The 25,210-nt window shown below is 65.7% G+C and overlaps 1 protein-coding gene across 1 annotated transcript in view; it reads left to right on the top strand.

The window, feature by feature from the left end:
• COL5A1 (collagen type V alpha 1 chain) overlaps window positions 1-25,210 on the top strand; it is a 72,185-nt gene that overhangs the window by 38,603 nt on the left and 8,372 nt on the right. Inside the window, exons 20-62 of the mRNA XM_056132719.1 lie at window positions 449-493; window positions 1,452-1,505; window positions 2,171-2,215; window positions 2,465-2,518; window positions 2,593-2,637; window positions 2,974-3,027; window positions 4,904-4,948; window positions 5,314-5,367; window positions 6,268-6,312; window positions 6,754-6,807; window positions 6,898-7,005; window positions 7,477-7,530; window positions 8,075-8,128; window positions 9,075-9,119; window positions 9,207-9,260; window positions 9,781-9,825; window positions 9,992-10,045; window positions 10,661-10,714; window positions 11,291-11,344; window positions 11,728-11,835; window positions 13,529-13,618; window positions 13,703-13,756; window positions 14,151-14,258; window positions 15,142-15,249; window positions 15,665-15,718; window positions 17,291-17,344; window positions 17,420-17,527; window positions 17,759-17,812; window positions 17,942-18,049; window positions 18,698-18,751; window positions 20,083-20,190; window positions 20,596-20,649; window positions 20,791-20,844; window positions 21,182-21,235; window positions 21,690-21,743; window positions 22,099-22,206; window positions 22,283-22,336; window positions 22,414-22,467; window positions 22,977-23,084; window positions 23,575-23,628; window positions 23,945-23,980; window positions 24,150-24,203; window positions 24,740-24,995. Of these exons, the coding sequence (XP_055988694.1) occupies window positions 449-493; window positions 1,452-1,505; window positions 2,171-2,215; window positions 2,465-2,518; window positions 2,593-2,637; window positions 2,974-3,027; window positions 4,904-4,948; window positions 5,314-5,367; window positions 6,268-6,312; window positions 6,754-6,807; window positions 6,898-7,005; window positions 7,477-7,530; window positions 8,075-8,128; window positions 9,075-9,119; window positions 9,207-9,260; window positions 9,781-9,825; window positions 9,992-10,045; window positions 10,661-10,714; window positions 11,291-11,344; window positions 11,728-11,835; window positions 13,529-13,618; window positions 13,703-13,756; window positions 14,151-14,258; window positions 15,142-15,249; window positions 15,665-15,718; window positions 17,291-17,344; window positions 17,420-17,527; window positions 17,759-17,812; window positions 17,942-18,049; window positions 18,698-18,751; window positions 20,083-20,190; window positions 20,596-20,649; window positions 20,791-20,844; window positions 21,182-21,235; window positions 21,690-21,743; window positions 22,099-22,206; window positions 22,283-22,336; window positions 22,414-22,467; window positions 22,977-23,084; window positions 23,575-23,628; window positions 23,945-23,980; window positions 24,150-24,203; window positions 24,740-24,995 (2,965 nt within the window). The remainder of the gene's footprint in view (window positions 1-448; window positions 494-1,451; window positions 1,506-2,170; window positions 2,216-2,464; window positions 2,519-2,592; window positions 2,638-2,973; window positions 3,028-4,903; window positions 4,949-5,313; window positions 5,368-6,267; window positions 6,313-6,753; window positions 6,808-6,897; window positions 7,006-7,476; window positions 7,531-8,074; window positions 8,129-9,074; window positions 9,120-9,206; window positions 9,261-9,780; window positions 9,826-9,991; window positions 10,046-10,660; window positions 10,715-11,290; window positions 11,345-11,727; window positions 11,836-13,528; window positions 13,619-13,702; window positions 13,757-14,150; window positions 14,259-15,141; window positions 15,250-15,664; window positions 15,719-17,290; window positions 17,345-17,419; window positions 17,528-17,758; window positions 17,813-17,941; window positions 18,050-18,697; window positions 18,752-20,082; window positions 20,191-20,595; window positions 20,650-20,790; window positions 20,845-21,181; window positions 21,236-21,689; window positions 21,744-22,098; window positions 22,207-22,282; window positions 22,337-22,413; window positions 22,468-22,976; window positions 23,085-23,574; window positions 23,629-23,944; window positions 23,981-24,149; window positions 24,204-24,739; window positions 24,996-25,210) is intronic.

Raw genomic sequence — 25,210 nt, 5'->3', positions numbered from 1 at the left:
GGACACCCGCTGGTCCTGCCCGCCCCGTCACCTGCCAGTCGTGTTCCCGTCCCCTGACGCTTGTGCCACTGGCCTCACTGTGCACTGGGCACATGTCCACAGAGCTGGACTCCCAGTCGGCACGGCGGTGGCATGTCCGTCCATCCCGGTCACCCACAGGCTCACTGTCCACGAGGCGCTTGTCCCAGCACCGTCACATTATCTGCCACCCGCCACCCACCCACCCATCCAGCATCTGTCACCGTCCATCAGCGCCCCCGCCAGTCCACCCATCACCTCTGCATCAGAGCCCTCCCTCCTCCGGCCCCTCCCCCCACCTGTTCCCGGGCACCGTCTGCACCCGTCCCATCAAGGCCCAGCTCCCTCCTCGGTCCCCGCTGCTTGCGCCGCGGCCCCCGTGCAGTCCCCAGCTCGGGCTTCCTAAGTCCCTGCCCCTTGCTTTCCCCAGGGTGACGATGGAGAAGTCGGCCCCCGCGGCCTGCCTGGGGAGCCCGTAAGTGTGCTGGCCGCTGGCTGACTCCCTGGCGGGCGGACAGGACCCCGTCCCCTCGGAGCACTGCTCAGAGAGCGCTCAGCCTGGGACCCGAGCCAAAGGGCGGCTGAAGGGCGAGCAGATCGGGCAGGGGGCAAGGGGCTCACGCTTATGTGTCTGTCCCTTCCTGCCAGGCTGGGCGGGGTCTGTTCCGGGGTGCGGCTGCATGGTGGGTGTTGGGGTCTGTCCTGAGGTGTGGGTGTTGGGCCCCACTCCGGGGGTCACCCGCGGCTCATCTGGGCGCAGGTGCTGCCGGTGGTGTCAGTGGGGGCTCAGGGCTGCCCTGGCCCCCAGTTCCCACGGCACCCTGCTAGTGGCAGGAAGTCCTGTCCCCAGGGGGCTCTGTTTAGGCCAAGCCTCCTGAGGACAAGGACCCGAGTCCCTTCGCTCTCCAGCTGGTTCTGTTCCCCCGTCCTGCTGCCTTTGCGGCTGGCGGCATTACCTGGGGAGAAAGCGTGGCTGTGGGGAGAAGCCGGCGGCACCGCAGGCTCGCCAGGCCGGCGGGATCTGACCCGGGACTTGGCACTGCTCCCGGCTCCTTCGCAGGCCGGTGGAGGGGAAGGCAGCCCTGCACCCACACGTGCCGCAGAGGGTGGGACCTGGCTCAGGGTGGACATGCCGTCCAGGGAAGTCCAGGGCCCCTGTCCGAGCCTCCGGTCAGGACGAGCGCCCGGGCTGTCCCCCCCGCGTGGCCCTGGGCCCACAGCTCCAGTGAGGGGACTCAGGCCCGGTTCGAGGCCCAGTGTGGCCGACAGGTTGATGGTCCCCCAGGCAGGGTGGGGCTCCCGGCCCTTCAGCCCCATCTGAACTTTCAGCAGGCCCTGAGCACCCAGTGAGGATGCAGGGTGGAGCGAGGGGCGGGCCCCGGGGTCACAGGGAGCATGGACTAGACGGAGCCCCTCACTCTTCTCTCTTGCAGGGGCCACGTGGTCTTCTGGGCCCCAAGGGCCCCCCAGGCCCTCCCGGCCCACCCGTAAGTCTGCATCCCCCCTGCATGTCTTCCCCTGCCCCCCCTCCCTCACCCCCTCCACTGCCCACCTGCCACCATGGGCCTGGGACACGCGCGCTGACCCAGCCCCCACAGGAGCTGTGTCAAACACTTTCCCAGCACACCAGTTTTTCTCTGCCTGGAAGCATTTCCAGCAGCTTCTGGAAAGTTTTGAAAGGCGGTACTCGCCTGCCTTCCATCCTCTGAGGCTGGACTCATTGCTGCCACTCTTGGGACCCTCTTCTGTCCCCCTGAGTCTCACAGCTTCCCCCAACCACGCCTGGCCGGGATCTCCCAGAGCCTGGCTCTCGGCCTGGAGGAGAGAGTGGCCTGGCCCAGCCCGCACGGTCCCCACGCTCCATGGTCACTGTTCGCTTCCCGTGGTCACTACTTGCTTCTAGGTCCTACGGTCCCTGAAGTCCTTTTCTCACTGCTCCCTTGTGGTGTCAGTGCTCCCTGCGGTCACTACTCCCTGTGGTCACTCTGCCCCCACGGTCACTGCTCCCCATGGTCACTGCTCCCCACGGTCACTGCTTCCCCATGGCCATCGCTCCCCGTGGTTACTTTGCCCCCACGGTCACTGCTCCCCATGGTCACTGCTTCCCGCGGTCACTGCTCCTTCCTGGCACTCAGCGGGTTCCTTCCTGCAGGGCGTGACGGGCATGGATGGCCAGACGGGCCCCAAAGGCAATGTGGTGAGTGTCTCGGGGTCCCTGTCCTGCCCCATGGCCAGTGCCCGGGAGGGACCTGCTGTAGCCAGGGCGGGAAGGCTGAGGCCCAGGCCAGTGCCCGGAGGTTGTTTCCTACCTGCCCAGGGTCAGGAGCGTCCGGAGCAGGCCAGTGACCCCCTGGTCCTGCCATGTGCCTGGCGCCCTGTCCGTCCGGGTGGGAGCTGGCCAGCCTACAGCCTTCTGGGCCCCTCATGCCTTTGCTGTTTCTTGCAGGGCCCGCAGGGAGAGCCCGGTCCCCCGGGACAGCAGGGTAACCCTGGCGCCCAGGTGAGTGGCGGAAGCGAGGGGTGAGGCGGGCGGGGGTGTCCATGGTGGGCTCACCTGTCCCTTCTTCCTCCTAGGGCCTGCCAGGACCCCAGGGCGCCATCGGCCCTCCAGGGGACAAGGTAGGCGGCGGGGCTGTGTGCAGGGCCCCATCTGGAACTGAGCCGGGTGCTGATGGGAGGGTGGGAGGGCCTCGCCTCTGCCCTCTCGGGGGCCTCACCTTCCTTCCCGTGCTCCCCACCCCGGCTGCCTGCCGGGCAGGGGTGCTGCTCTCCACGCGTGCCCAAGAGCCAGACCTTGGGTGTCTGGCCACCCCAAATATGTCCTGCTTTAGTTCAGGTCTTCAAGCCCCCCGAGACCCAGGGTCCCACAGAGCTGTCTGGGAGTCTCTAGGCGAGAATTCAGAGTCCCAGGCCCTGGGGAATGAACCCAGCTCAGGCATCTCTGCTTTGTTCTAGGGCCCCCTGGGCAAACCAGGCCTCCCAGGAATGCCCGGTGCCGATGGACCCCCGGTGAGTGCCCTACCTGCCGCACCCCTGCATGCCCATGTGTGCACATACAGACACACACGCAGTCACACAGACACTCACACAGACACACACATGCAGTCACAGTCACACAGGTATATATGCAGTCACACAGAGACACATGCGGTCACACATACAGTCACGCACACACATGTAATCACTCAGGCATACAGACACACAGTCACACACAGACACACACGCAGTCGCACAGACACAAACATGCAGTCACAGAGACACACATGCACACGCTCACATGTAATCACACACGGTCACATAGACACACGTAGTCGCACTCATGTACGTTTACACACGTGTACCTGCTAATACAGATTTATACATGTGCTCCATCCAGACCATCCTCACACATTCACTCACACATGCCCACATGCACACATTCACATACGTACTCCACGTACAGACTCATTCTCACACATACGCACAATCACTTACGTGTCCCACACGCAGACTCACATACAGTGGCACATACACACATATTTGCACTCATACATTCACACATACGCTCACACACTCACATTTGCATACTCACACACATGCTCTATGTGGACTCACACGTACACAACCTGCAGACACACACACCCACACTGTCACACCTAATACGTGTTTGCACACTCGTGCTCATGTGCGTGCACTCACGCATATTCACACATACATACACGTGTTCTCACGCACACACATACGTCCCACCCGCACACGCGCTCACATGAGCACTCACTCACACGCACCGGCTCCCACACGCAGCCCTCGTCCTCCCGCGCGGTGGCTGGGAAGCCAAAGCCCCGGCGGGCCCGGATGTGTGACCCGGCTCTCCCCGGGGGCTTGCACGCTCGGGGCCCAGAGCCGAGACCCAGGCGGGAAGTGCTGGGCCCGCTCCAGGCCGTCACGTGCCGAGTTGGGGGGGCACTGCATGTGCCAGGCCGTATTTTTAGCACCCAGGGAGGGAGGGGGATCAGCAAGTGTGTCTGCAGCGTGAGTGCACAGCTGTGCAGCCAAATTAGATGCCCCAAAATAGCTGCAAGTGCCGGATCCGGTGTGGGGCCGCGCGGGCCGGGGCCCGTGAGAGTGCACGTGTGTGCCGGGGTCTGTGAGCGGGAGTGCATGTGCGCAGGTGTGAGTGGCCTAACGTGTGTGCATGTGCGTGGCGTGTGCCTGGGTGTGCCTGTCCATGCTGGTGGGCCGTGTGCGCATGCGTCTCTGTGTCCGCTCTGTGTGCAGGACATGTGCGGTGCCTGTGAGTGGGATGTGTGCATGTGTGGGGGCGTGTATTGTCCGTGTGTGTTGAGCGCGGTGAGCATGCAGGGTGGGGGTGTGTGTCCAGTGCATGTGAGTGTGTGCCGCGAGTGAGCAGGCACTCGTGGGGTGTGTGCGTGTGGGAGGGTCAGCCCTGCTCCGCCCAGAAGCTGCGGCAGGCCGTGTTGTTCCTGCCTGGAGCTCCCCTGGGTGAGACCAGAGCTGCTGACCTGGTATTTACTGCTTCAGTAACCCACTAAAGACCGGCCAGGCGGTCGGTGTGGCTGTGGGACGCCTCTGTCTCGGCGTCTGAGCGCCGTGGCAGCTCCCACGGGGCCGGCAGTGAAGAGACGAGGACAAGTGTTTAGCACCGTGTCATCTGCACCCTGTAATTCACACAAACACGTAATTGTGCCTCCTAATTAGGCCTCAGCAGTGTGGTTTCCAGAGAAAGCCCGCCGGCTGGCCCGCTAGCTAGGTGCTGGTCAGGAGCGGTGGGCGCGGCGCTGACCTCACTGGTCCCCCCAGCCCCCCCCCAGGGCCCTAGGTCGAGCCCCGGCTTCTGTCCTCCCCCGCAGGGCTGACAGCTCTGACCAGCGTCTTTCTCCCACAGGGACACCCCGGCAAAGAAGGGCCTCCTGGTGAGAAAGGCGGCCAGGTGGGTCACTGGGCTTCCACTCAGCCCCCTGCAGCAGACACAGCCTTGGACTCCCTGCCCAGTGCTCTGGCACCTGAACCTGGTGCCCGAGCTCCCGGCTGTGTGTCCCAGGGGCCCCCCCGCCTAGGTGACATCCCCCTTCCCCCATGGTGGGGGGCTGGCACTGAGTGTGGATGAGGGTGGGCTGCATGCTGCAGTGTGGGGTCCCGCGGGCCAGGGGCTGTCATCTCCCTGCTGCCCAGGCCAGGGCCCCTTCAAGAAGGAAGCAGAGCATCGCATTCCTGTGCACAGCCCCGCAGAGCCCCTACCTGCGGGGGTCAGGAGGGTGTCAGGAGAGACTCAGCACCTCCTTCCTTCTCTTTCAGGGCCCCCCTGGGCCCCAGGGCCCACTCGGCTACCCCGGCCCTCGGGGAGTGAAGGTAAGTCCTGCTGTGAAGACACCCCATCCCTCCGCCTCAGAGTTGGGACGCAGGGCTGAGGGTGCAGGGCTGAGGGTTCAGGGCTCAGGGCACAGGGCACAGGGCGCAGGGCTGAGGGGGCAGGGCTGAGGGCGCCCTGTGGGGTCAGGATGGGGATGACCTGGGCCCCCCAGGGCCCAAGCCCGTGACAGACAGTGGCTGTCGGCCCAGGGAGGTTCTGGGAGTCCCGTCCACCATCTGCATGGTCTAGGTGAGCTGTTGTCCCCATGCCCCTGGGAGCTGCCCAAAACCTGCCCCCTGACACGGGCTGATCTGAGCACCCCAGCTCCCACCCCAGCCAGGCACCTGCCCCAGGGTACGGCCCTCCCGTGTCAGTCCCTGCTGCCTCCTGGGCTCCGGTCACCAGAGGGCGCTGCAGCCCGCGGCCTGGACATGGCTCCTGGGCCTCAGCTTGCGACGGAATCCGCTTCTCAGGGCCTGGCGGGTGGGTGAGGGGGGGGCTTAGCTGTGCCTGGGGGGTCGCTGGCCTCAGCACTGGCCTCATCCCTGCCAGGGTTGCGAGGGGAGGGCAGGAGCCCCCCTGAGCTTCCTTTCTCCACGGGGCAGGTAAGGGGTCCTGTCACCCCTGATTCTTAGGTGACGTGGGTGCCTGGGGCCACCCTTGCTGGTACTGGGGGCACGTGGTGCCGCCCCTGCCCCTCATCCAGAGGGTCCTGGGGTTCATGGCTACAGCCTGGGAGCACTGTTCAGGGAGCAGCGCTGTGCTCTGGGCTCAGCCCCCGGGCACTCACCAGCGAGGCAGCGAGTTGGCTGGAGTCTGGGCATGGTCAGGCCCAGCTGAGGGAGGGAGAGACCCTCCTGTGCGGCCAAGGGCTGAGACTCCCCTTCTCTGTTCTGCAGGGGGCAGATGGCATCCGCGGCCTGAAGGGCACCAAGGGCGAGAAGGTGGGTGCTGCGCAGAGCCCATGAGGCCCCGCCCTCAGCCACACCCACCGGTCCCGCAGCCTGTCTGGGGACGTGTGTCCAGACCAGAGGTCGCGGCTGTGGAGTCGGAGGCGGCCTCACCATGGGGCGACCATGACACCCCCCAGCCCCCCGGCCCCGTTTCTGGGCGTGGCTGGAGGGGCAGCCGGCAGCGGTGGGGAGCTGAGCAGGGCCAGGCCTGTTCCCAGCGTGGGTGACCTGTGGCCTCTGGCCTCACTGGCCCTGATCATGCAGCCTGCCGGGGCCTCCCCGCCTCCCTGGGGGCTTCCGTGCTCCCCGACGTCGGAGGGCCTGAGGACAGTCTGGGGCGGGCGGGTCCAGTGGAGGGTCTTGGGCGCCCCTCGTGGCCCTGGCACCCCGCAGCTTGGGGTCTCGGTCCCAGCTGGGCTCTGTTCCCCTCAGGGTGAAGACGGTTTCCCTGGATTCAAGGGGGACATGGGCATCAAGGGTGACCGGGTGAGTAAGGGGCCGGGGAGAGGGGTCAGGGTGGGGGGCCAGGGGCTGGCTCTGGAGCCAGGCCCTCACCTCCCCTTCTCTGAATCGCAGGGGGAGATCGGTCCACCTGGCCCCCGTGGAGAAGATGGTCCTGAGGGCCCGAAGGGTCGTGGGGGCCCCAACGGTGACCCTGGGCCCCTGGGTCCCCCAGGGGAGAAGGTAGGGGGCAGTGGGAGCGGGCCGCGTCCTGGGCTGTGGGCTGTGTCCGTCAGGATGAGCCCCACCGGGTCAGGCCCCGCGGGCATTTCTGGGGGGTCCTTCCTCTGGTGGGTCACAGAGCTCGATGGTCTCAGTCCTGCTACCCGTGAAATTGGGGCTCTGAGCCCCGCCTCGCTCCCACCTAGTCTCCTGCCCTTGTCAGATCCATCGCGTGGACAGTGGGTGGCGCCTGGCACTGGTGTGTGGACAGTGGGCAGTGGCCGGATCCGGCGGGCCCCACGCTCCCGCCCGTTGCCACCTGCAGTCTATGCCCCCTGCCCGGCCCCGCCCCCAGGCCCAGCTGCTGAGGGTCGGGGTTCGAGCCCGCAGCTCCCTGCTCCCGTGTGCCCCCTCCTGTCCCACCAGGGGGCTGCGTGGGGGGGTGCCGACATGGGGGCGCAGACGAGCCCTGAGTGCGGATTGTCCCTGCAGGGGAAACTCGGCGTACCGGGACTCCCGGGCTACCCTGGCAGGCAGGGACCGAAGGTAAGTGCCCGAGGGACCCCCCTTGTGCCAGGCCGATGACAGTGGCCCTGCCTGCTCATACGCTGACACCGGGGGTTGTGGGGGCGGCGGGAGGCCCTGATGAGGCATCAAGGGGCCGGGGCTGGGGGGAAGGGGCCGGAGACCAGTGGGGCGGGGCAGGGGGCAGGGCCAGGCAGATGCAGGCCCCGGGGAGCCCCCAGTGCAGATGGGCCCCTCCGGGGGAGCGGAGACCCCCAGGGACCGACCTGCCAGTGCGGGCTGTGCCTAGAGCCCAGGAGCAAAGTGTCGGGGCACGGGGTCGCAGCGTCCCCGCTGCAAGGGGCGGGTGGAGCGTGGGGCGGCAGGGCTCAGTTCTGAGATTTGGACTCTGGGAAACTCGAGACTGTGTAAGGAGCAGGTGGTCAGGGGCGCAGAGGCGGTTTCGGGGGTGGGCAAGGGGTGAGGGTATGAATGGACGGAGGGCGGGCAGGCAATGGAGGGATGGACGGAGGGTGGCTGGTGGCCTCAACGGTGACCACACTCCCTCCGGCCCGCTCTCTTTCAGGGCTCTATCGGATTCGCGGGGTTTCCTGGCGCCAACGGAGAGAAAGGCGGCCGGGTAAGGACGGGGTCTGGAGACCCGCGTGGGCTGTTAGCAGAGCGACTCTCCAGAGGCTGAGCACGGCAGCTGGGCCATCGCCATGCAGGACCCCCAGGGCCCCCACCCCGTCCCTCCATGTGACCACAGGAGCTGGGCGGGTGCCCCCTTGTGTTTCTGTCCGAGCCGCTGGGCTGGGGTGGGTCCTCCCTCCCATTGAAATGCCCTGAAGCGTCCCTGGGAACCCCAGAATGGTGCAGGGGCTGCAGGGTCCCAGACGGGGACCAGAATGGAGCCAGCCCCCAGGGATGCTCCCCTCTGAGCTGTGGGCACAGTGGGTTTTGCCCTGAAGGGATCAGTCCATGCTAGAGGGGCCAGCTGGGGGTCAAGAGTCCTGGGGAGAGACAGTGGGAAAAGGCCCCCAGGGCCTGCCCGCCAGTGCCCCCGGGAAATGCCTGACGCGCAGCCGGCAGGAACTTTGGGCATTTCTGGGGTGACCTGACAGTGCTTCAAGGCCTCGTCCCCTTGGTCCCTTGGCATTGGCAGGGAGCAGAGAGAGGGTTTCAGAGTCCTGGTGCCCCGAGCCCGCGGCTGGGAGGGCCTGTTTGCTGTGCTTTGGAAAATGCAAACAACCTCTAAGAAAAAAGGAACCTAAATTCTATTAGAGGAGAAGCAAGGGCCTCGCGCGATGATTTATGTATTAAATTGCAGCTTTCCTCGTCGGCAGAGCCTGTTGAAAATTTAATGGCTAATATTCTTACAGTAGCAGAAGTGAATTATGTATGAAAGGGTGGACTCTGCTCCCTTTTCTTGCAATAATGATCCCCCACTAAGGAAGAAGGGGGGCGCGAGAGGGGGCGGCACTATCCCGGCGCGGCGAGTGCCACGGGCCTGGCCTGGTCTGTGGCGTGGACAGGGCCCTGCGGGGGGCGGGGGACCTCAGTGACTCAACCCCCTCTGGTTCTAGGGCACGCCGGGCAAGCCGGGGCCACGCGGCCAGCGGGGACCGACGGTAACTGGAGTGGGGAGCATGTTCCATGGAGTGCCTGGGGGTCTCGCGGGGTCTGGGACTTGAGCTGACCACTCTCTGTCGGTCTAGGGCCCGAGGGGAGAGAGAGGCCCCCGGGGCATCACCGGGAAACCTGGCCCCAAGGTACGTTTCTGCCCCTGGGGCTCGGGGTGAGCGGTCCCCCGAGTCCCCAGTTGAGACTGTGCTGCAAGGGTGGGTGGGATGGGCCCTCCGTTTCCTGGGGCCTAGGAAACAGGGTCCGGTGGGGTGGACGCAGGCCCTCGCATGGAGGGTCCGGACGTGCAGACTGCCCAGCTCTCGCCTCATCCCCCCACGTCGCCTCTGGGGGCCCAGCCAGGAGCCAGCCATGGGGTTCTCGGTCCTGTCTGGGCCCCCCGGGCACCTGCAAGCCCTTGTCTGCCTCGGGGCTGCCGCAAGATGCTGTCTGCTATCACCGTCTCCTGGGACGAGCATGGCCGTCGGAGTTGGGGTCTGGCAGCTGTGCCCGGTGTGGGCGTGGGACCGGCTTGGCCCTGCTGACACCCCCCCAGGCGCCATGGGCAGCGGTCGGGGCAGGGGCCGGAGATGGCCAAGACACCGCTGGCCTGCAGCTGCGCCCACCCGTCTGACGGACACTTGCCACCGCTTCCCTCTCCCCTTCTAGGGCAACTCCGGAGGAGATGGCCCGGCTGGCCCTCCCGGGGAGCGGGTGCGTGTCTGGGGCCAGGAGTCGGGCCCCGTTCTTCCTCCCAGCAGGGTGGGGGAGCGAGACTCGGGGGCCCCCTTCCGGGCTGCGTCCCCTCGGCGTGGCCCGCTGCCTGTGGACAGATGGGGGCTGCAGTCCCTCCTGGCACCTGACCACTCTCTGTCCCCAGGGACCCAACGGACCCCAAGGACCCACAGGCTTTCCTGGACCCAAGGGCCCCCCCGTAAGTCACGCACGTTCTCTCCCCGCGTTCCAGGAGCCGCCTTGGCCAGGGGTCACAGGCAGTCAGGGTGTCCCCCACGCCCCTGCCCACCTGTCCCTCCCGCAAGCCCACAGTGACCATGTCCAGGCTCGTTGGATTTCCCCCACGTGCCACCCTGTTCTCTGCACCCAGAGAAGTCGTAGGTGGCTCTGAACGTCCGTATCTCAGGCCATCCTTAGACTCTCGGGGTCTGTGGCATTGGGCGTGGCTCCCTGGTGTGGGCGCTCCGAGCCTCAGCGTGGGAGGCTGGTCCTCCAGGGGGAGGGTGCCCACCACCCAGAAAAAAAGTTGCCAGCCTGCCTGGGGCCAGTTCCAGGGGCGAGGAGGTCCCCGGCTCATAGCCGCCCCGACCCACATCCCGAGAGTCGGGCGAGAGACCCTGGCTGGCACGTGGGGATGTGGGCCGTGCCCACGGAGAAGGGGGGTGCTCTAGGAGCCTCGGCCTGGGGTCCTCCGTCCTCTGGGGGCTGGGGCTGCTCTGAGACCGCGGCTCTGTCCTGTCTCTGAGCTGTCCCCATGGGTGACAGTCCCAGGCCTGCCCTCGGCACCCACGACCCTCCTTCCCTATCTCTCCAGGGCCCCCCGGGCAAGGACGGGCTCCCCGGACACCCTGGACAGAGAGGAGAGACGGTAAGTGGGCGCTGGGGCCCCCAAGTCTCCCGCTTCAGGCCCAAGCTGAAGGCGGGCGGCGCCCAGGCCAGAGGGGGTGCTCACGCCCGAGGGACAGCGTTTCCATTGGAAAGTGGCCACGTGGGAGCTGCCTGGTGTGGCTGCGGCCTGTTGGGGACAACTGTCCCCTTCATGTCGCTGAGGGAAGCAGCCGCCGGCTGTCTGTGGGAAGGACACTGCTCCTGGGAGGAAGACCCTCCCCCTGTGCCGTCCCGGCTGGAGATGAGGCCGGGCCTCACACTCCAACGTGGGCCCAGGGCTCCTCCATGGCCCCCTGAGATCCCGGCACCGGGGATGGTTCCCGCCGGGTTGGGGACAGGCCCTTATGTGCCTGCCCATCACCCTCTGGCCCCGGCCTGGTGGACGCCCCACCCCTCCCTTCTCCCTGCAGGGGTGTGTGGGTACGGGCAGGGCCGGGGCTTGCTGGGCCCGTGCAGGAGGCAAGCAGGCTTTACTCACCCCCCTCGGGTCAGTGCAGCTCGGGCGCAGCTGGGCTCGGGGTACGGGCCGTCCTCAGTGTGGCTCCTCCCTCCACAGGGTTTCCAAGGCAAGACCGGCCCCCCAGGGCCCCCCGGGGTGGTTGGCCCTCAGGTGAGTTCTGATCCAGGCTCCTGCCCTGGGCTTTGCGGCTGGCATCAGTCCGGGCAGGAGCCTCCTCCCGCCGCTGCCCCCCAAGGCCCCTGCCACGCCCACGGTGGGGGTGGGGGCACCAGGCCAGGGTGGACTGCTCAGTGGGTTGCATGGCCAGCCCTTGTCTCTGGGTGTCATGCCTGCTGCTGTGGCCACTGAGTGACTGCGGCGCTCCTGCCGGTCTCACTGCTGACACGCCCTCTCATCTGGCTGGTGGGAAGCGGCGGGTGGGCTGCAGGGGGGAGCCAGATGGCGGAGCCCCGCAACCCAGAACGGAGCTGGCGGGCTGGGCCGCGACCACCACGGGCGATCTGGACTGACCCGCTCTCGCTGTTCTCCCACAGGGCCCCACCGGAGAGACGGGTCCCATGGGCGAGCGTGGCCACCCGGGGCCCCCGGGGCCCCCCGGTGAACAGGGGCTCCCGGGCGTGGCTGGGAAAGAAGGGACAAAGGTAAGTGACCACTCCTCCCCTAGGCCGCTCTCCCGAGGGACAGTTTCCGCGCTGGGGCGTTTCCTCCCTCTTTGCCCTAAGCCATTAGCGTGGTCACTTCAGGGTGGGCCTGAGCGGCAGTGGGTGGGGCCGCGGCAGGGGGCAGCCATGCGGGCCGTGTCCCGAGCCTGTCCTCTGTCACACCGGAAATGGGTCAGTCGCAGGAGACTCCACACCTGACACGGATGGAGCGGAAGGGGCCCCTCATGAGTGCCCAACGTGTGAGAGAGAGAGAGAGAGAGAAAGGGAGGAAGAGAGAGGGAGAGAGAGAGCTAGAGCGAGCACGCACGCCTCCTGCCCTCCCAGCGGCTCTCTTGGGCAGCCGGGACACAGCCTGCGAGTCAGCGTCTAACAAGTCGCCGTCCCTCCAGGTTCCTCCGGGAACCACACAGAAGAGTGCGGCATGGAAATAGCCAACAGCAGAAAGGGGAACCTGAGGAAAGTGCCCGAGTCCGTGGCCCGTGCCACCGAGCCAATGCACAGTGCTTGCAGAAATACACACGTGGGCACGCGCGTGCGCGAGAGGGCAGCGGCTGGCCGAGTCTGCGCGGTTCCGAGGTCACGCGTGTGGGTCGAGCAGGGCCAGGGGCTGGCGCGGGCAGCAGAGCTCTGAATGCGGCTCAGGGAAACGTCGCTGCAGACGGATACGGGTCCAGTGAGACGCAAGAAGACAGACAGACAGACAGAGCCCTGATGCAGGCGCAGAGATGAGAGTCAGGTACACCGAGGGCGTAATTACTGAGGCAGCAAGAGTTATCCAGAGAGGAGCAGGTGCAGAGATGCAGGACACGTGCAGGATGGAGAGATGCAGGGCAGAAATGCAGGACACGTGCAGGATGGAGAGATGCAGGGCAGAGATGCAGGACACGTGCAGGATAGAGAGATGCAGGGCAGAGATGCAGGACACGTGCAGGATGGAGAGATGCAGGGCAAAGATGCAGGACACATGCAGGACAGAGAGATGCAGGACAGAGATGCAAGACACATGCAGGACGGAGAGACGCAGGGCAGTGATGCAGGCGCAGCTGCAGTAGGTCAGCATCTGCAGCCGTAAATGGGGCTCCCTGAGTTTGAAGGGGAAGCCAAGAGCTTGGAGACCCCACGCTCACACAGACTCCAGGGAGTTTCCGGAAGATCGCAGTGTTGCGTGGACCTTGGGCATCGAGGAGTGCTCTCAGAGCCCTGCCCAGTGCTCTCAGAGCCCTACCCACGGCAGGGGAAGGACAGGCTGAGGTCAGCCACTGACCCTCAGCTCCTGCTCAGCCCAGTTGGGCCCAGAGGACATTCGGGGTGTTGTGTGGCTCCGCGGAGCACTGTAAGTCACAGGTGTCCATCCCCGAACCCCACACAGCCAGCCTACTTGAGCCTCCCTCGGGACTGGGAGTACTCCCCCAGGTGAGCTCACCTTCTAGACCTTGGAGTGCTCCTGTGTGAGTTGGGCCTTGCTCCCATGAGTTGGAAGGTGCTCCGCCTGTGAGCTGGCCCGTGCTCTGTGTGAGTTGTGGGGTGCTCCCAGGTGAGCTGGGAGTTGCCGGCTCTAACTTGGCTTCCTTTAGCACCAGCACCACCGGGGCCCCCAGGCAGACCCCATTCGATCAGCTCGCCGCACTTGGCGGCTCGAGACCGCCTCAGGAACCTCTGCCTCTCATTGCAGGGAGACCCAGGTCCCGCCGGCATCCCCGGGAAAGACGGCCCCCCAGGACTACGCGGCTTCCCCGGAGATCGAGGACTTCCGGGTCCAGTGGTAAGTGGGGTCTGGGGTTGCGGGGGGCGGGGCAGACCGTGGCGGGGGCTGCCCCAGCCTCATCACGTGCTCTTTGTCCCGCAGGGGGCGCTGGGACTCAAGGGCAGCGAGGGTCCCCCCGGACCTCCCGGCCCCGCGGTGAGTAGCGGCCTCCTGGTCCTCCCCCACCACAGGCCTCCTGGAGCGCAGAGCCCCCCACTGCAGTCTGGGGGCCAGGCGACTCCTGGGCCCCCCTCTCACAATCCCACCCACTACCCAAGTGTGAAACAAAACCCCTGTTTGAGAGTTGGGGGGTGCGTGTGTAAAGGCGTGAGGCGTAACTCACCCTTGCTGGCCCACTGGACGTGTGCGGCATGGGTGGCGGGACCCCGGGAAAGGGCAGGGCCCAGAGGGCCAGGCGGGCACCAGGGCGTGTTCCTGGCACTCTGGCTGGAACTGGGGGCGCCCGGCTGGGCCGGGGAAACGTAGCTGAGTCTGCGCTGGGGGCCGGCCTGGCAGGCGCCCCGTGCTGATGGCCGCTCTGTGCCCACAGGGCTCCCCAGGAGAGCGAGGCCCGGCTGGGGCTGCAGGACCCATCGGGATCCCGGGGAGACCCGGGCCTCAGGGGCCTCCAGGGCCAGCTGGAGAGAAGGGCGCACCGGTGAGTACGTCGGCCAGTCTCGGCCCAGGCGCTGGGCAGTGCCCATCTCGTCCCCGGAGGGCGGGGGTGGACGGTGACCCGAGCACATCAGGGGAGACCGGCCTCTTCAGGCCCCAGTGCCAAGCTCAGCTGTGTCCCTGGGGGAAGCCCACAGCTCCGAGTCTGCCCCAACGGGCCCCAGCGAGCCCCTGCCTATCCGCACACATCTGGGGGTCGCCGTGCCCCCACCCTGCCCCCTGCCCTTTGTGTATGTTCTCCCGGCTCCCCCCGGCCTGGGCTCTGTCAGGAAGGTTATCAGGTCACCTCCAGGGGCGGGGACCCTCCCTGGGCCTGACTCACGGGCAGGACGGGTGCTTCCCAGGACCCCACGGGCGACCAAGTGCCATGTGGGATGGGGCGTCTTGGGGTTAGCTCAGCTGTTTACAGATCAGGCCTCAGTTTCCCCACCGGCAAGAGTACCCCTGCCTCTGACTCAGTGAACAAGAGGGTGTGGGGGCTGGCCTGGTTGCCCTCAGTGCCCCCAGCTGAAGTCTGTCAGGACTGTGGTGACGGGTTCTCTCCAAGCACTGACTTCCTGCTCCTGGGCCCTTCCTGCTCCTGGGCCCTTCCTGTCTGTGGGCCCTTCCTGTCTGTGGGCCCTGTCTGTCTGTGGGCCCTTCCTGTCTGTGGGCCCTTCCTGTCCGTGGGCCCTTCCTGCCTGTGAGCCCTTCCCATCCGTGGGCCCTTCCCGTTCGTGGGCTCTTCCCGTCCGTGGGCCCTTCCCGTCGTGGGCCCTCCCTGTCAGCAGGCCCTTCCTGCCCCAGCCCTTCCCTGCAGCGCCCCGCTGCAGGTAGGATGCACCCCCACTGGGCCTGTGTTGACGGGGGTCTTTCCTCTGCTCTAGGGCGAGAAAGGACCTGCAGGCCCTGCTGGCCGAGACGGTCTCCAGGGTCCCGTGGGGCTGCCGGGTCCCGCTGGCCCCGTGGGTCCCCCCGGGGAGGACGGAGACAAGGTGAGCAGCGGTGCCGCGGGGGGAGGGGCAGCCATGCGGCGGGGGGTGGCTTGGGGGCGCCCACCCGTGTCCCCGTGTGCGGGTCGGTCTCCAGCGGGGACTGAGTGGGAGTCCCGCAGTCCCCGAGCGTGCGTGACAGCCCTCGGTGACAGCGCCCGGGGCCGCGGGCTGGCGGCTCCCGAGCCAAGTGACTGGGGCGTCTGTTCCTCCGCGGCCTGTCGTGCGTTTGACACCAGAGTAAATATTTTCATCAGCATCTTTACCACATTTTCCAATCTGCTGCGGCCCCGAGCGTCAGATCCAGACGTTCCTTTCAGCCTCCCAGAGGGAATGAAATTGTGCCCGGAGGCGCTCGCGGGGAGGGGCCGCTGGGGGCTGCGCTGCTGTGGCTCACGGGGTCCCCACGTGTCCGCAGGGGGAGATCGGGGAGCCCGGACAGAAGGGGAGCAAAGGCGACAAAGGCGAGCAGGTAGGCGCACATCTGCTCGGTGGGGTGGGGTCACTGCCGAGCCCCGTGGCCCCCAGGAAGCGGCGGGGGGCTCCCACCCGGTCCCGCCTGCTGTGCACACGTGTGCCCGTGACAGTGCCCATGGCTGACGTGGAGGAATCAGGGCACATGTGCACTCTGGCGTGTCTGCTGGATCGTGAATGTCTGTTCATATGTGTGTTTCCGTGCGTGCGCATCTGTGCACACACAGGTGTATGTGCCTGCCGCCAGCTGTGTACACGTGTGCGCATGATGTGTGCATGTGGTACAGGCACATGTGAGCATTGTGTCCATGGGAGGGTCTGCTTGGGTGTCTCCACACGTGTTTGCACGTGTGGGACACATGAGCATGTTTGTGATGTAGTGAGTATGTGACATGCACGTGTGCTTGTGTCTGTGGGTGGGTGCATATCCGTGCATGTGTGCTTGGGGCGAGTCTGGTGTGCTGGGCACCTCTCTGTGTGTGTACACAGGGGGGTACATATGGACCTGTGGTGTGTATCGCTTTACATGTATGGGGGAATGTGTATCTGGGAGCACGTGTGTATGTGTATGCTGGTGTGTACATGGCTATGTATCTGTATGTGTGCATGGGGGGTGTGCTATATGTGTAATTGGGGTGTGCCTTTTTGTGGTTACTACTTGTGCGATAGCACAGCGGTAGGGTGTTTGCCTTACAAGTGGCCAACATGGCCGACCCGAGTTCGATTCCTCCGCCCGTCTCGGAGAGCCCGGCAAGCTACCGAGAGTATCTCTCCCGCACGGCAGAGCCTGGCAGAGCCTGGCAAGCTATCCGTGACGTATTCGATATGCCAAACACAGTAACAACAAGTCTCATGATGGAGACGTTACTGGGCCCGCTCGAGCAAATCGATGAACAACGGGAGGACCAGGACCAGGACCAGGACTTGTGTATGCATGGGGTATACGTGTGCCTGTTTGTACGAATAAGGTACTACATGAGTATCTGGGGTATGTTTGTGGGTGTGTATCTGTGTGTATGTGTCAGGTGCATCTCCGTGTCTCCGTGTATATGCATCCGTGTGTATGGGGGTGCACGCCTGTATGCATGGGTGTGTACCTGTGTTTGTGGGTGTATGCTATGTTTGTATGTGTGGGAGTGTGTACCTATGTGTTTGTGGGTGTGTGCTGTGCGTGTGTGAGTGGGGAGTGCCTGTGTGTGTGCTGCCTGTGTATGCCCTTGGCGCCCTGTCCCCGTGCCCAGGTCTGTCCCCAGTGCCCCGGTCCCGTGCCCAGGCCTCGGGGACTAGGACCATGTCCTGTGGGAATGTCTTCCCAAGGACAGTGTCCTAGCAGCCCCTGGCAGCCCTGTCCCCCACCCCTGGGCCAGTGTCGTGTTTGGGGACCTGCATGGGGTCAGGGGTCACTGCAGGCAAAGGACGTGGAGCCAGGGCCATGAGAGGGCCTTGACCCCAGCCCAGCGGCTCCCAGGCCTGCTGTGGAGTGTGGGGGTGGTGACGGCCCCCAGCGAGGCCCTGATGCTGCTGAGAGCTGACCACCCTGGCCGCCCGCCCTCCCTGTCTCTCCCCACAGGGTCCCCCTGGGCCCACTGGTCCACAAGGCCCCATTGGACAGCCGGGCCCCTCGGTAAGTAGCGGGACAACCTGGGGGGCCGAGCCCCAGGCGCAGCAGGATCGCCTGACCCCCGTTGCTCGTCTGCAGGGAGCCGACGGCGAGCCGGGGCCTCGCGGCCAGCAGGGCCTCTTCGGGCAGAAAGGGGACGAAGGACCCCGAGGCTTCCCGGGGCCCCCCGGGCCCGTGGGGCTCCAGGTACCAGCACAACTGTCCGCCTTCCCCGCACTCCGCCCTTCCCGCCCCTCCCTGTCCCCCGGGGCCTGGTGCTCTTGTGGGCAGGGCAGGGGTCAGTCCTGTCACACACCCCTGCAGGGTCACCTCCTTAGGGAAACGGGGTGGGTGGGCGAGGGGGTCACCCGGGGAGGGGCTGGGGAGGTGGAAGGGGTAGTCTCAGCCCTGCATGTCTCAGCCCACCCTCTGTCACAGGGCCTGCCGGGACCCCCGGGCGAGAAGGGCGAGACTGGGGACGTGGGGCAGATGGTGAGTGCTGGCCAGGGGCCTGGGGGACAGCAGTGAGAGCTGGCCGGGAGGGGCAGTGGTGAGTGCCCGGTGGCCAGGGCCGGGCAGCTGGCGTTTCTCTGTGCTCATGGTGCCTCCTTTCTCTCGCAGGGCCCTCCAGGTCCCCCCGGCCCCCGAGGACCCTCCGGATCCCCAGGTGCTGACGGGCCTCAGGGTCCTCCTGGAGGCATCGGCAACCCTGGAGCCGTGGGAGAAAAGGTGACAGCAGTGGGACGAGGGCCTGCCGTGCCATGCAGGCGACTGCCCTGGGGCCGGGCATGAGCTTCTGGCCTGCCCCGCCTGCCCCATCCCCACTCCTGCCCTGACCACATCAGTGTCCAGCCCTGTCCCTGGCTCCATCCCTGACTGTCCTTGGCAGTGGCAGGGCCCGGCTCAGCATGCTGGTCCCTGGGTCCGTGTGGCCCAGCCACATGCGGGCACCTGTGTACCTGGTCAAACGTGTGTGGTGCCTGTGCCGTGCCCAGCTGGGACCCTGGTCGGAGTTCACATGTACCCGCGTGAAAACCTTTGTTGTCCCTGGCGGTTGCCTTACTGCAGAATGTTCTGGAATGTTCAGACTCTGGCCTTTGAGACTGGGCCAAGTCCACATCGTGGCTCGTTTCCTATGAAACCTGGTGACCTGCTGGGAGGTGCCATCCGCCACTGCCCCTCCACGTAGCCTGCACAGCCCCTGCCCCCAGCCCCCACCTGAGCACCCTTGGTGGTGTCCCTGGAGCTCTAGGTTGTGGGTTCCATGTCCCTGCCTGCATCTACCTCCTGTCCGATCCCAGGAGCAGCCAGAGGACCTGGCTGTCACCACCCTCCTCCCCGTCTGCCTCTCGGTGACCACAGGTCTCTCCTTCTCAGGGTGAGCCCGGTGAAGCTGGAGACCCCGGCCTTCCTGGAGAAGGGGGGCCCCCGGTGAGTGCTAGGAAGACAGCATGAAACAGGGAGGGGTGAGCGTGCCTGTGTGTGCATCTCTCATGTGTACATATGTGTGGTGTGTGTGCCTGTGTGCACATCTCTCCTGTGCACGTGTGTGCTTGTGTGCACGCCTTTTCGTCTGCTTGTGTATGCCTATGTTTATATCTCTACTGGGCACAGGTGTGTTTGTGTGCACAACTCCATACAAAATGTGTCTGTGTGACTTTCCACGTACCTGTGTGTATGTGTGCACCTCTCCAGGTATACACGACTCTCCACGTGCACACATATGCCTGTGTACAAACGTGTCTTTGTGCACAACTCTCCATGTGTGTTTGTGCATGTGACTCTACATGTGTGTGTGCACACTCTGTGAATACATGCATGTGCATGTCTCTGCACACATCTCCATATGTGTCTCTGAGTACATCTACCAGTCTGTGCATGTCTTACATGTACCTCGCATGCCTCTCCATGTGCACGTGTGCATCTGTGTGCTTGTGGGCACACTCTGCCATGTACACATGTATGCATACATACAGCGCCTGCTCTGTCCTCGCAGGGTCAGGTCCACACACACGGACGCGTAATTCGCATCCGTGCATGTCTGTTCATGTGTGTGCATGCAGGTATGAATGAAACCCGTGACTCAGCTGGCTGAGTGCTACCCCCATCTGGCCCTGGGCCACCGATGTTGGCTCTGCGGGTCCCCGTCTTCCCCAGGTGGCCTCCAGCCTTTGCAGGCACACGGCTCTGCTTCCCAGACTGCCCGTCTGCCCTGGGGCTGTACCTGGGTGACTGTGGTATTGGTGCCACTGCTGCCAGTGCTGGGAGGCAGCCCTCAGCCTTGTGTGAGTGTGCACATGCATGTGTGTGTGCATGTCAATGCATGTGAGTGTACCAGTGCGCGAGTGCCAGTGAGTTTGCTTGTGCGTGTGCATGTGAGTGCATGTGTGCATGTGTGTGAATGCGTGTGCATGAGAATATGTGTGCATGTGAGTACATGTGCATGACTGTGGGTGAGTCTGCTTGAGTGTATTTGCATGTGAGTGCATAAGTGTGTATTTGCGTGTGAGTGTGCGTTTGCATGTGAGTGTATATGAGTGTGCATGTGCCTGTGAGTGAGTGCGTGAGCATGTGAGTACATGAGTGTGAATTTGCATGTGATTGTGCGTTTGCATGTGAGTATGTGTGAGTGCGTGAGTGTGTGTGAGTGTGTGTGCATGTCGGGGGTGAGGCTGAGCCACGGCGCATGCCCAGGGCCCCTCCATGCCCATCGGGGCTTCGGGCGTGTGTGCTCAGCTGGAGAACATGCCTCTTTCCTCTAGGGACCCAAAGGGGAGAGGGGCGAGAAGGGAGAGTCGGGCCCCTCTGGCGCTGCTGGACCCCCTGGACCCAAAGGTCCCCCTGGAGACGACGGCCCGAAGGGCAGCCCGGTGAGTGTGGCCTTAGGTGTGGTGGGACCCGCCACGCGGTGCCCACCCCTGCGAGGACAGGGGTCCTGAAGCTCCCAGCTTTCCCCTGGGCACCGGAGCCCCCAGAAGAGGCCGGCTGGGGTGGGGGTCTCCCAGGAGAGACCAGTGGGGGTGGGCGCCCCCAGGAGCCCCCCAGTAGCCTGTGGAGGTCTGGATCGTGCTGCAGTAGGGCCCATGGAATGCTCTGGAAGCAGGGGGTGCTTCAGTCTAAGCTCGAGGTACAGGACATGTGGGCCCCCCAGAAAGCTCCTTGGTGGCTGCATAGAGGGAGAAAGCCTGTAGCCTCGGACTGGGGAATGTTCTGGAAGTTGCCTGGCGTAGCCATGAGCCAAGACCTGCATGGACGTGACGCTTTTTCCGTTCTAGGGCCCTGTTGGTTTTCCTGGTGACCCCGGGCCCCCCGGAGAGCCTGGCCCTGCGGTAGGTGTCTGGGGCACAGCCCCACCCCCGTCACTCTGAGTGCCCGCGCCCACCCCCTGCCCTTCCTCTACTCACCCTGAGTGGGGGCTCAGCCCCCGTGTGCCTTGGGGCAGGGTCCGAGCGCCTGCTCTGTCCTCGCAGGGTCAAGATGGGCCACCCGGCGACAAAGGAGACGACGGAGAGCCAGGGCAGACGGTGAGCCCACCCGCAGCCCTGACATCAGGGTCTGGCCCCTGGGAAGTGCCCCCAGGTCACTGCTGGGCAGCGCCATGCTCAGGGCCCCTCCAGCGGGGTCATGCACCACGTGAAGTCTGACCTGACCCTGGGTCGGGAACGTGGCCACCCCAGCCAACCGTGACACCCAGCAGCCTGCTGTACCGCCAGGCCTGGGGGACGCGCCTGCATCTTGGGGTGCACGTCTGTGGGAGGGAGGCCGCGGGGGGCCGCTCCTCTGTGTTCTGTGTGAAGTGTGGGAGCGCGGGGCAGAGTCGGGGCCAGCTGCGGCCCCCCTAACCACGCCTCTCTCCCTCAGGGCTCCCCGGGCCCCACTGGGGAGCCTGGTCCCTCCGGACCTCCAGGAAAGAGGGTGAGTGAACTTCCAGCTCCCACGCGGCCACCCTCCCCGCCCTGTGCTCACACTACTCCTTATCCAGTGCTCACACCCACTGCTTGGTCCCTGGTGCTCACCCCATGATCGTGCCTCAGCACCCAGACCCAGGAGCTCTGAGCATCTCCAGAACCAAGTGGAGATTGAGGCACCGGTGGGCCCACCGTGCCCGTGTGCAGACCTGAGGTCTGCCAGGTGGAGGTGTCTCCTGCAGGAGCTCCCGGCCAACACCGTGGGTCCCACCACCCTGGAGAACCCCCCACAAGCACCTCGCGCCTTGTGTCCTGGGCTTGCAGTACCCGAGGCCCTGGGCCTCAAGTGCAGTGGGCAGTGTCCCCAGAGTTTCCGCGGGGTCCTCTGTTGGAGCAGGGGTCTGGGGCCCCCACCCACCCGCCAGCCCACCTCGCCAGTCACCAGCATCCTCCTGTTGCAGGGTCCCCCCGGCCCCGCAGGGCCCGAAGGCAGACAGGGGGAGAAAGGCGCCAAGGTAACTCACGGTGCGGGGGGCTAAGGGCTGGGGCTGGGGGAGGGGCGGGCCCAGCCAGGATTGAGGCAGCGGTGCCCCCACAGTGCCAGACCTCCCTCAGGGTGGACACTGAGTGTGGGGGCTGTGGGGGCCGCCCCCTACCTCATGGGGTGCAGGCAGGGACCCACCGTCACCCCTCAGGCTCTGGAGACGCTCCGTCTCCCTGAAGCCCCTCGAGGGTCAGCCTGCCCTGCCCAGCTCAGGGCCCTGCCCAGCTGAGGTCTGCGAGTTCTGGGGAGGGGAGCGGCAGGGTGGGGGTGCTGGGCCCCTCGGGCAGCTGCCTGTTCCTCCTCAGTGACCCCTCCCCCGTCCGCAGGGAGAAGCCGGCCTGGAAGGGCCTCCTGGGAAGACTGGCCCCATCGGACCCCAGGGCGCGCCCGGGAAGCCGGGCCCCGACGGCCTGCGGGGGATCCCTGGCCCCGTGGTGAGGGGCCGTGGGGCAGCAGGGGAGGGGCGGGGCAGGGTGGGTGCAGGGGCTCAAGGGCTCCGCTGTGTTTCAGGGTGAGCAAGGCCTCCCAGGATCCCCGGGCGCTGACGGGCCCCCCGGGCCCATGGTGAGTTCACACTGCCGTGGGAGGGTGTGGGGCGCAGGGGACTCGGCTCTCCGTGCTCATGCCTGTCTCCCCTGCAGGGCCCCCCAGGACTCCCCGGCCTCAAAGGAGACTCCGGCCCCAAGGGGGAGAAGGTGAGGAGGCCGAGTGTCCTGAGGCTCGGCCTTCCCCAGTGGCTCCGACTGGCTCTGCCCTGTTCGTCCCAATGCCCCGTCCATCCCCAATGCCCCATCTCCAACGCCCCATCTGTCCCAACGCCCCACCTATCCCCAATGCCCCATACACCCCCCCACCCCAAGCCCTGCCTGTCCCAATGCTGCCCTGTCTGCCCCAATGCCCTGTCTATCCCAACACCCTGTGTGGGCCCGCAGTGTGGCACGGGCGCTGCCTTCCCTCCACTGAGGTTCCTGCAGACTCTCGTCTGCTGCGCACACCCGGTGGGGCCCCGTGCCCCCTCAGGTGAGGCTATGCAGCTCAGAGCCTCCCAAGCTCACAGCGCCAACAGAGTTTGTGGGGGCCCTCTGCAGAGCAGCACGGCACATGTGCGCCCAGAGCCCCCCAGCCTTGGCCTCCCGCCCGCCCCGGAGCTCCAACCCATGTCTGCATGGCCTCAGCACCTGAACCCCCATGCTTGTCCCCACAGGGTCACCCGGGCTTGATCGGCCTCATCGGACCCCCGGGAGAACAGGGAGAGAAGGGCGACCGCGGGCTCCCTGGCCCCCAGGGCTCCTCGGGCCCCAAGGGAGAACAGGTGCGCCAGGAGGGGCTGGGCGCCCCCAGTGTCCACCCTGCTGCCTCCGGGCTCATCCCGGGCAGGAACTAGCCGGGACCCCTGGGTATGGGCCCTTTTGGGGCTCCCTGGGCCCCATGAATGCCAGAAGTTCCCACAGGCCCAGGGAAGCAGTGTCAGTGTCACTCTGGGGTGGGTCACAGTGTGGGGGTCACTCTGGGTTGGGTCACAGTGTGGGGGTCACTTGGGGTGGGTCACAGAGTCAGGGTCATTCTGGGGTGGGTCACAGTGTGGGGGTCACTCTGGGTTGGGTCACAGTGTGGGGGTCACTCTGGGGTGGGTCACAGAGTCGGGGTCACTCTGGGGTGGGTCACTGTGGGGGTCAGTCTGGGGGTTTGCAGAGCTGCAGGTGCCGCCCGCATGGGAGCCACCAACCAGCCCCAGGAAAGCCGTGCCTGCCCCTGCCTGCCCGTGCTGTGCTCCTAACCCTGCCCTTCCTGTGCCTTCCCAGGGTATCACTGGTCCCTCCGGCCCCCTCGGCCCCCCTGGACCCCCTGGCATGCCGGTATGTGTGGGGTGGTCAGCCCGGGGGGTGGGACAGTCGGCCGGAAGGTGGGGGCTGGGCCCTGGATCCAGCAGAGTGACGAGAAAGTGGCCCTGAAGTCATTTGTGGAGGCTCGACCTCGGGTTCCCCCCAGGATGTGGATTCATGGGCCAAGGCCTAGGTCTGGGGGTGTGGGGGACTCGGTCCCCTCTGTCCCCATGTGGACGGGTCCAGCAGGCACAAGCGAAGGTTGCTGGAAGTGGGTGAGCGGCAACTCACGGGGGTGTGGGAGGTGGGGGGGCACCTGTTCCTGACGCCCTCCCTCTGCTCCCTCCAGGGTCCCCCCGGGCCCAAAGGTGCCAAGGGCTCCTCGGTAAGTATCCTGATGCCAGGCTCTGGGGGCCGGCACACAGCCACTGCGTGTCCCCTCACACGGCCACAGGCCGACCCCTCCCCACGGCCAAGACGCGTCCCCTCCCCATGACCATGGCGTGTCCCCTCCCATGACCGCAGGCCTTTTCCTCTTTTCTCGTTGTCCCCAGGGTCCAACTGGCCCCAAGGGTGAGGCAGGTCATCCAGGCCCACCTGGCCCACCGGTGAGTGACTGAACGCCGGGGGGTGTCCAGGTTTGGGGGGAACTTTCTAGACCCTGGGGGTGGGCAGAGCTGAAGAGTCATGTTGGTGTGGGGGAGGGGAGCACACGTGTGCATGTGCAGGTCCACATGCATGAGGGCATACATGTGTGCACACGCCTGCACTTACCTGTCACGTGTCTGTGTGCCCGTGTCTTGCCCACGTGTCTGCTCATGTGTGCATGCGTGTTCGTGCACAGAACTTTACGGTGCGTATGCATGTGTGTCTGCACACGCCTGTGTGTTTCTCTGTGTACATGTGCCTCGTGCACACATTCTGCTCATGTGCATGCATGTATTGCACACACCTATGTGTTTGCATGTCTGTACATGTGTCTGTGCGCATGTGTGTGCGTGGATGTGGTGTCAGGTTGGTGGCGTGGGCCCGGCTGCGGGCAGAGTTGGGGGCGGGTGAGCCGCCCCCTGTGCCGGGTGGGCGTGGCTGAGCAGAGGGCGGCCAACACCTGGCCCGGCCACCGGCCGGCCGCCGCATCCTGCAGGGCCCCCCGGGCGAGGTCATCCAGCCGCTGCCCATGCACGCCTCGCGCACCCGGAGGAACATCGACGCCAGCCAGCTGCTGGACGAGGCGGAGGGCGACAGCTACGTGGACTACGCGGACGGCATGGAGGAGGTGTTCGGCTCCCTCAACTCCCTGAAGATGGAGATCGAGCAGATGAAGCGGCCCCTGGGCACCCAGCAGAACCCGGCCCGCAGCTGCAAGGACCTGCAGCTCTGCCACCCCGACTTCCCGGACGGTAGGGCACCTGAAGAGGGGGTTGTGGCAAGGGGCTGGGGGGCACCGTGGCGGGGAGAGAGGGGTCTCCACGGGACCACCCGCTGGCCCCAGGCCGATGCTGGCTGACTGCGGTGAGGCTGCACCTTCAACTCTACACACCTGGGGCTGTGGGGCTGACGCACCCCTGCAGGGAATACTGGCGGACCCCAGCCAGGGCTGGGACTGACCACCCCT

Source organism: Sorex fumeus, unplaced genomic scaffold (genome assembly GCF_029834395.1).
Source record: "Sorex fumeus unplaced genomic scaffold, SorFum_2.1 ptg000095l, whole genome shotgun sequence".
NCBI classification, from domain to species: domain Eukaryota; kingdom Metazoa; phylum Chordata; class Mammalia; order Eulipotyphla; family Soricidae; genus Sorex; species Sorex fumeus.
This window is presented reverse-complemented; position numbering and strand designations above follow the sequence as displayed.